The following is a 10,143-nucleotide window of genomic DNA, read 5'->3' as shown; positions in this document are numbered from 1 at the left end:
GCATGTCACAGGGCTCTGAAGAGGACTACAGTCCCAGAGTAATAATAATAATAGTAATAATAGTGTCAACAGCACAACTTCCTTAAAGAAGTTACCCACTTCCTGTTTTGATATTTATATGTACTACAGAATTCAATAAATTAAAACAAAAATGAAGTACTGTACTCCAACTGATATTTCATTACAATCTGCAAATATTTTAGTGAGACTCATGTGTCTTCTGAAATCTATTACGTCCAAACAGGTCTTTCATGTAAATTGTCTTTTTCATAGACAACATTTTTCTTTCAGGAACTGAAAGAGAGACATGTAAAAACAGACTTTACAAGCCGTTTAACATACAGTGTGACTGCTGTACAAACAGGATGCTGCTCCTCGGACGCATTCAGACATCAACTGTGATGATCAGAGAACACGTTGCAGCTCTGCATTCATTTCTTCATTGACTGTGGGACATTTTATAGTTTCTTTACTTTTGGAACCAAACTAACCTTTAAATATTTAGTCCTGTAACCTTGAGACACAATTCAACTGCAGGGTGAAAGGGCAGAACATTGGAACAACCAAAAGGTATGAACTGCTGTTAGTTACCAAGGAGGAACCCATCTGACAAACAACAACAACAAGAAAGACTCCATACTGTTTGTCGTATTCCCAAGTGTGTTATTGTATCAAACCAACGTTTTACAGATATCCACCGGAACCAAACTATTCTGACAATTATCTCAGTACATTTGACTGACGTTGGGAGAGATGAGAGCTATGTTTTCCCACCCTGCCGTCCTGTTCCTGTGGATTCAGTGTACTAGTGGATGGATGCATCCTAAATGCCAGATTTATGACAGAGGTGAAGACTTGGGAGACTTTCCCACCTGGTCCTGCAACTACCTACCTCGTCATGCAGAACATTACACTGCTGCCTGTAAATATGTCACAGCCATCGAGGAGGATCTACTTGGACTTCCCCCTAATATCAATACCTTCTGCATATCTATGGCAAATGGCGAAAATAGATCCATGTCTCTGGGCTTTTTCTCTCAGTTTCAGGATCTGGACTACCTGTACATTAAGGGCTGTTTTACTCAAATCCTTCCGTCTGGGAAAAGCCACCTTCCAAATCTGCAACATTTACATTTGGATGGAATGGGCTCTGGGTGCTGTGATTGTCATATTGGGCCTCATACATTCAGAGATCTAGTCAAGCTGAGTAATTTGACCGTATGGGGTTATAGACTATCAGCAATGGCCCCAGATGTTTTCCATGGCATGACTCATTTACAAAGTCTCATCATTCGTGAACCCTGTGTAGATGATTTGTCAGAGATACTATGCAGAATAATGAATATAAAGTCACTTATAAAGCTAAATATAGAAGCACCAGAGATACAATCGTTAAACCAATCAAACTGCTCCATCTTAAACACCAACGAAAGCATGAAACCTGTTTTTAACAATCTAGCAATCTCTGACTTATTATTTGGTGAAATAACACATATACAGGAAGGTTCACTGGCTTGGCTCCAGAACCTCACAGGATTATCTGGGGCTTTCAGCCAGGAAGTCCTACTGCGCCTTCCCCTGTCTGGGATTCAGCAAATCCAGTACTTCAGTTGCTCTGGTAGCAATGAAATAGATATTGAAAGTATCTGTAGTGTAGTGTTTTTGCTTTCAATCAAGAAAATATATTTTCACAATGCCAATTTAAGCAGCCTCTCTATGTCCAGTGTTGAATTGTGCATTGGGCTAGAATATATGCATTTACGTAAACCTGGCTATTTCCATTCTACTCCATATTTGGAATGGCATTTTATTTCCGGTCTCAAAAACCTTATTCAATTAACAATAAATGGCCTGAAAGACAACAGACTTGATATTTGCTCCTTCCAAAAACAACCAATAAAATGGTTAACAAAATTGACTTTAAGGTTGAACAAACTACAAATGCTTTTTGCTAAACAATTTAGCTGTCTTATTAACCTGCAGTATTTGGATTTAGCAGATAATTTAATTTCAAACATTGAAGACTTTGCTTTCCTGGGACTGACAAATCTGGAATCCTTAGACATTGGAATAAATAATATTACACAGATAAATACAAACACATTTTTTGGTTTACAACTGACAAAACTGACTTTAAGGTTGAACAAGCTACACATTCTTTTTGCTAAACAATTTAGCTGTCTTGTTAAGCTGCAGTATCTGGATTTAACACATAATTTAATTTCAAACATTGAAGACTTTGCTTTCCTGGGATTGACAAATCTGGAGTCCTTAGACATTACAAGAAATAAGATAACACAGATAAATGCAAACACATTTTTTGGTTTACATAGTTTGACATGGTTAGACCTCAGGAACAATCCACTTATTCACAACATTGAGGCAATGTCTTTCACACACCTCACGTCTCTAAGACAAGTGTTTCTCGGGCAATTGAACAATCCACTAACAGAACCTGTGATCAAGCTGAATCTGACACTTATATTTGGTGGCATTCTGAGTCAGCTGACTCATCTGTACATTAGTTCAGCTATGAGGCCAATGCAGTTGATTATCGGCAGTAACATCACATCTAAACACAACCTGAGTCTCCAGCTCAAAGGCCAGACGGTGTCATTTGAGGACTGTGACAGACCTTTCTTTCAGTCTGTAACCCATCTTCATGCTGATGCTGAAGAATTCCTTTGTGGATCTGAATTCATGGGAAAGTACTTCACGTCTGTGGAGACATTTGACTACAGATCTAAGCTTTCAGCTAAAAGTGTTGATTTAACATCAATTAATCAGCTGATTCACCTGAGGAAACTGACTCTACGTCAGGTGGATCTTTTAATACAGCGTTCTGCCGACAACATTTTTCACAACTTGACCAAACTGGAGGTTCTCGAACTTGACAACTGCAGGATTTATTCTTTGGAGGGGAGTTTAACTAAAGACTTTAAATCCTTGAAAACATTGTATTTGTGTATCGAGAACATTTATAATGTATTCTACAGCTTTATTGAACCTCTCTCTAGCCTTAAGTATTTGATACTTCCTCAGATCCAGATCTTTTGCAGTTGTGACAATGCTTGGCTCATTACATGGGCCAAAGGGTACAGGCAGGTTGAAGTGATCATGTTTACTCCGTATACTAATCCCGTTATGTCTGCTTTGGAGGACTTGATATGCTTGTCGGACAATGGAATAGACACACCTAATTTTGTCAAGTACACAGAAGCCAACTGCACAACAGAGGTGGGCTTTGTGCTCTTTGCTGCGACTGGCCTGGGAGTAATGTTCTTCATGCTGGTGGTGTTGGTCCATAACCTGGCCGGCCCCTACCTCCTCCCCCTCTACCACATCACCCTTGGCTGGCTGTCGGAGGCCATGCGATCCAACACCAGGGGGCGCTACCACTATGATGCGTTTGTCTCCTATAGCGGGAAGGACGAGCGCTGGGTGGTAGAGGAGCTGCTTCCCAATCTGGAGCAGAGCGGTCCTCCTTTCCTGCGCCTCTGTCTGCACAGCAGGGACTTCCAGCTGGGGAAGGACATTGTGGAGAACATCACAGACAGCCTTTACCGGAGCCGCCACACCCTCTGCCTAGTCAGCCGCCACTACCTACGCAGTAACTGGTGCTCCCTGGAGATGAAGCTGGCCACCTCCAGGCTGCAGGTGGAGCAAAGGGACATCCTCCTCCTTGTCTTCCTGGAGAAGATCCCCCCTCGCCGGCTTTCTGCCCACCACAGGCTGGCTCGCCTGGTGAAGACCAGGACTTATCTGGACTGGCCCCAGGACCCCGATCAGCACCAGGCATTCTGGGACAGACTGTGGTCTAAACTGTCTGAAGCGTGAGATCAGAGGTTGATATGGGACCTTGTGGACTGGAGCTTGAGATCAGAGGTTGATGTAAGACCTTGTGGACTGGAGCTTGAGATCAGAGGTTGATGTAAGACCTAGTGGACTGAAATGTGAGATCAGAGGTTGATGTGGAACCTTGTGCTTATGAAGATGTAATGTTGACACATATGTTGAGGTATTGAATTTGTTGTTAAAAGTCCTCCGTACAAAATGTCTTCCAGAATTTGAGATGTGTTTGGACAATTCTGAGTCATTTTAAATGCTCTGTACCTACTCTGATTAATCTTCAACTACTTATATGTATATATATTCCTATTTAAATTACTTAAAAATAATCCTATATAAATTACTTAAACATAATCCTATTTAAATTACTTAAAAATAATCCTATTTAAATTACTTAAAAAGAACCCTTTTTATATTATTTAAAAATAATCATGTTTAAATTTCCTAGAAAAAATGTAATACATTTTTTTACTTCCACGAATTTTATGAGATCCTTTTTGTATTTTTTATCACCTATTTGCTAACACATATCTTTGCTTGTATATTTCTTGCTGAGAGTAACTGAAAAAGGGTGTGAACGACAATACATGAATGACCAATGACCATGAAGCAGTTATCAATGACAATACATGAATGACCATGAAGCTTAATGACAATACGTGAATGACCACAAAGCAGTTCTTTTTATTTAAATATTGATCAAAGAGCTTTGTATAGAAATATCGTTTTCAGTTGTTTAACTAAATGTAGTTGATAGTTGTTTAACTAAATAAAGTTGCTAGTTGTTTAACTAAAAGTAGTTGCTAGGTGTTTAACTCAATGTAGTTGCTAGTTGTTTAACTAAATCTAGTTGCTCGTTGTTTAACTAAATGTGATGTTAGTTGTTTAACTAAATCTAGTTGCTCGTTGTTTAACTAAATCTAGTTGCTCGTTGTTTAACTACATCTAGTTGCTAGTTGTTTAACTAAATCTAGTTGCTCGTTGTTTAACTAAATGTGTTGCTAGTTGTTTAACTAAATCTAGTTGCTCGTTGTTTAACTAAATGTTGTTGCTAGTTGTTTAACTAAATGTGATCTTAGTTGTTTAACTAAATGTGATGTTAGTTGTTTAACTAAATCTAGTTGCTCGTTGTTTAACTAAATGTGATGTTAGTTGTTTAACTAAATCTAGTTGCTAGTTGTTTAACTAAATGTGATGTTAGTTGTTTAACTAAATCTAGTTGCTAGTTGTTTAACTAAATCTAGTTGCTCGTTGTTTAACTAAATCTAGTTGCTAGTTGTTTAACTAAATGTGATGTTAGTTGTTTAACTAAATGTGATGTTAGTTGTTTAACTAAATGTGATGTTAGTTGTTTAACTAAATGTGATGTTAGTTGTTTAACTAAATCTAGTTGCTAGTTGTTTAACTAAATCTAGTTGCTCGTTGTTTAACTAAATCTAGTTGCTCGTTGTTTAACTTAAGGTGTTGCTAGTTGTTTAACTAAAGGTGCTGCTTGAGTGTTGCCTGTATATGGTTTGTGACACATGTATTTGATACATGTCTTAACTCATGGGCGGGGGGAGGTGTACCCCTTTCTGGATAATGAAGTAATTTCTGGAGGTAACATAGTTTTATTTTATTATTTCATTATTGTTTATGCTCTTGACAAATTCATAAAGCCGAAATGCTGGAAACTGGCTTCTGTTTCTGTTTTTAGATAAAATGCTATATGTCACTGGTCCCTGTCTTAGCATTACTCAGAACGAGTTATTTATATTTTCAGGTAATGTAATTGTATATTCTAGAGTGGCTCCATATCCTCTATTCTACATGTTCTTAGATCTGACACATGCTGAACAGATAACTGTCTCCTCCTGAGGCCAGCTTTCAGCAGCTTGCCCAGGCTAGAAATGATCTATCTTCAGTAGACCACAGAGTAGACCACAGAGTAGACCTGGTATGGCTGGTTAACCTCCATTATCATGGTGTCTGATGGAGACTACAGCCTTCTCAGTTCCATCCACAAACTAGCATCATCCCTCCAGCTAAATGTCAGGTCTTCCCCAGGTGGTAACCTTGCCCGACCCCTGAGGAATTCTGCTGCTTGAGGCCTACAGTAGGCTTGAGTTTTGTTTTTATTTAACACTTATTTTACCAGGTAAGTTGACAGAGAACACATTCTCGTTTAAAGCAACGACCTGGGGAATAGTTACCAGGGAGAGGATGGATGAGCTTGGTACGATTAGGTGGCCTTGATGGTACCCTGGGTCTCAACCCCGCCCTGTGCAACTGGGTCCTGGACTTCCTGACGGGCCGCCCCCAGGTGGTGAGGGTAGGTAACAACATCTCCACCCCGCTGATCCTCAACACTGGGGCCCCACAAGGGTGCGTTCTCAGCCCTCTCCTGTACTCCCTGTTCACCCATGACTGCGTGGCCATGCATGCCTCCAACTCAATCATCAAGTTTGCAGACGACACTACAGTGCTAGGCTTGATTACCAACAACGACGAGACGGCCTACAGGGAAGAGGTGAGGGCCCTCGGAGTGTGGTGTCAGGAAAATAACCTCACACTCAATGTCAACAAAACAAAGGAGATGATCGTGGACTTCAGGAAACAGCAGAGGGAGCAGCCCCCTATCCACATCGACGGGACAGTAGTGGAGAAGGTGGACATTTTTAAGTTCCTCGGCGTACACATCACGGACAAACTGAAATGGTCCACCCACACAGACAGCGTGGTGAAGAAGGCGCAGCAGCGCCTCTTCAACCTCAGGAGGCTGAAGAAATTTGGCTTGTCACCAAAAACACTCACAAACTTTTACAGATACACAATCGAGAGCATCCTGTCGGGCTTTATCACCGCCTGGTACGGCAACTGCACCGCCCACAACCATAAGGCTCTCCAGAGGGTAGTGAGGTCTGCACAACGCATCACCGGGGGCAAACTACCTGCCCTCCAGGACACCTACACCACCCGATGTCACAGGAAGGCCAAAAAGATCATCAAGGACAACAACCTCCCGATCCACAGCCTGTTCACCCCGCTATCATCCAGAAGGTGAGGTCAGTACAGGTGCATCAATGCTGGGACCGAGAGACTGAAAAACAGCTTCTATCTCAAGGCCATCAGACTGTTAAACAGCCATCACTAACACTGAGTGGCTGCTGCCAACATACAGACTCAAATCTCTAGCCACTTTAATAATGGAAAAATTGATGTAATAAATGTATCACTAGCCACTTTAAACAATGCCACTTTATATAATGTTTACATACACTACATCGCTCATCTCATATGTATATACTGTACTCTATACCATCTTGCCTATGTCGTTCGGGCATCACTCATTCATATATTTGTATGTACATATTCTTATTCATTCCTTAACACTTGTGTGTATAAGGTAGTTGTTGTGAAGTTGTTAGGCTAGATTACTTGTTAGATATTACTGCATGGTCGGAACTAGAAGCACAAGCATTTCGCTACACTCGCATTAACATCTGCTAACCATGTGTATATGACAAAAAAGTTTTGATTTGATTTGACATACTGTAATTCAACAGAGGTACCAGACAGGCGGGTCACGCCAGCAAACAGTCATGGTAGTTGTGGGAGTGAGAACACAGAAAAATATTAGCAAGGGAACTGCCTTGACTGGTGGACACACACTCTGTGTCCTCCGTTTTTACATTCGGTGTGTGTGTGTGTTTATTCTTTTAATTTTATTTATTTAACCTTTCTTCAACTAGGCAAGTGAGTCTCATTTACAACGGACTCCCAATCACGGACGGATGTGATACAGCCTGTGTGTGTGTGTGTGTGTGTGTGTGTGTGTGTGTGTGTGTGTGTGTGTGTGTGTGTGTGTGTGTGTGTGTGTGTGTGTGTGTGTGTGTGTGTGTGTGTGTGTGTGTGTGTGCAGCATTTTCAATGCTCAGATCATTTCAAAGAACTTCCTCTATTTACAGAGGCCTGATAAGCTTTCCTGTAACCTTCTATTTATGTTGAATTGAATAAAAATCTGTTGAAATAATGTGTGTTCCGTAGGTGGGAAGCTGAGTTTAATCAGCGATGGGGATGGCAACACACTGGAAAGAAGAAGAAAAAATCTGAATAACTTTCCAACTTAAGGACCATGTTGAGTACCATATTTAAAGTCCTCTAAGCTCATTTGGCAAAGCCCCCAGACCTCGGCCCCCAGACCTCAGCCCCCAACCCCGAGCCCACAGCCTCCAAGCCCCAGCCCCCAACCCCCAGACCTCAGCCCCCAACCCCCAGCCCCCAACCCCCAGACCTCAGCCCCCAGCCCCCAACCACCAGCCCCCAGACCTCAGCCCCCAGCCCTCAGCCCTCAGCCCTCAATCCTCAGCCCCCAGCCCTCAGCCCCCAGCCCTCAGCCCCCAACCCTCAGCCCTCAACCCTCAGCCCCCAGCCCTCAACCCTCAGCCCCCGACCCTCTGCCCTCAACCCTCAGCCCTCAGCCCTTAGCCCTCAGCCCCCAGCCCTCAATCCTCAGCCCTCCCTCAGCCCTTAGCCCAACCCTGGCATGGCTTCCATTAAAGACATGCAGTATGCATTTTGGACTGAACGGTTAAAAGACAAAGAACAAAAGAGGAGATTTGCCTCATGGAAAATGTGTTCCAGTAGGCGTGACACATGTATGGATCCTGTTGGATATCCTGAACTCATGATGATGATGATGATGTACATCCCAGATGAATGATATGTACTGTACATAGATACACTGTGCACTCTAATCTTCATCCACATATACAATAGGTATTTATTTCAGACGTTGACAGAAATTTATGAAAATAGTTATGTCCTGCTCATCAATGTGGTATGCCTGGGTTATGAATGTGGTATCATGTGGACCTAGGTACCCATCAAGTGTGGGCCTAGGTACCCATCAAGTGTGGACCTAGGTACCCATCAAGTGTGGGCCTTGGTACCCATCAAGTGTGGGCCTAGGTACCCATCAAGTGTGGACCTAGGTACCCATCAAGTGTGGACCTAGGTACCCATCACGTGTGGGCCTAGGTACCCATCAAGTGTGGGCCTAGGTACCCATCAAGCATGGGCCTTGGTACCCATCAAGTGTGGGCCTAGGTACCCATCAAGTGTGGACCTAGGTACCCATCAAGTGTGGACCTAGGTACCCATCAAGTGTGGGCCTTGGTACCCATCAAGTGTGGGCCTAGGTACCCATCAAGTGTGGGCCTAGGTACCCATCAAGTGTGGACCTAGGTACCCATCAAGTGTGGGCCTTGGTACCCATCAAGTGTGGACCTAGGTACCCATCAAGTGTGGGCCTAGGTACCCATCAAGTGTGGGCCTAGGTACCCATCAAGTGTGGGCCTAGGTACCCATCAAGTAAGGGCCTTGGTACCCATCAAGTATGGGCCTTGGTACCCATCAAGTGTGGGCCTAGTTACCCATCAAGTGAAGTATTACCTGCTGATTTCAAATATAATGGATGTTGGAATAACTCCATGACATCAACAGCTTTAATAGAACTGTTGAATATTCGCTTTATAAGGAGTGTAGGAGGAGTCACTCAAACACTAGCTTGTCTGTTGTAATCGTCGAAAATTCGATTGTAACAGTCATCTTAAAAAGTAATAGTATAATCCCAGTTATTAAATCTGTGTCTGCACTCCTCAAAAAGGAAGGAATCTCAAAGTACATTATTCACTTTGAGATTCCTTCCTGTTTAAGGAGTGCAGCCATACAGCTGTAATGACTGAGATTCCTTCCTGTTTAAGGAGTGCAGCCATACAGCTGTAATAACTGAGATTCCTTCCTGTTTAAGGAGTGCAGCCATACAGCTGTAATGACTGAGATTCCTTCCTGTTTAAGGAGTGCAGCCATATAGCTGTAATGACTGAGATTCCTTCCTGTTTAAGGAGTGCAGCCATATAGCTGTAATGACTGAGATTCCTTCCTGTTTAAGGATTGTAGCCATACAGCTGTAATAACTGAGATTCCTTCCTGTTTAAGGAGTGTAGCCATACAGCTGTAATAACTGAGATTCCTTCCTGTTTAAGGAGTGTAGCCATACAGCTGTAATAACTGGCGTTAGGAAGAGTTGAATAGGAGGGCTGTGAGCTAATACATGTTGTTAATTCAACGAGGACGACTTGTTGGGAACACTTTCTATTACATGACACTTTTTCCCTCACATTAGTGGCTGTCACATGACCTTTCTGGCAGGCTGAAGAACTGTCTGCACACCCAGGATCTACAAGGATAAAATACTCAAACTTGACCAATAGAAAGGTGAGTTGGAGGGACTTGGTTCAACCATCCACCATG

General features: G+C 42.4%; 1 protein-coding gene across 1 annotated transcript; it reads left to right on the top strand.

Annotated features, from left to right (window-relative positions):
- Nucleotides 1-355: 355 nt before the first annotated feature.
- LOC106606329 (toll-like receptor 13) lies at nucleotides 356-4,175 on the top strand. Its single transcript, XM_014202484.2, has one exon. It carries the CDS (start codon nucleotides 754-756, stop codon nucleotides 3,835-3,837), a length of 3,084 nt encoding a protein of 1,027 aa, XP_014057959.2. The 5' UTR covers nucleotides 356-753; the 3' UTR covers nucleotides 3,838-4,175.
- Nucleotides 4,176-10,143: the final 5,968 nt, after the last annotated feature.

This window comes from Salmo salar, chromosome ssa06, assembly GCF_905237065.1.
Source record: "Salmo salar chromosome ssa06, Ssal_v3.1, whole genome shotgun sequence".
Lineage (NCBI taxonomy): Eukaryota > Metazoa > Chordata > Actinopteri > Salmoniformes > Salmonidae > Salmo > Salmo salar.
Note: the sequence above shows the minus strand (reverse complement) of the source record. Positions and strands in the feature narration are given on the sequence as shown.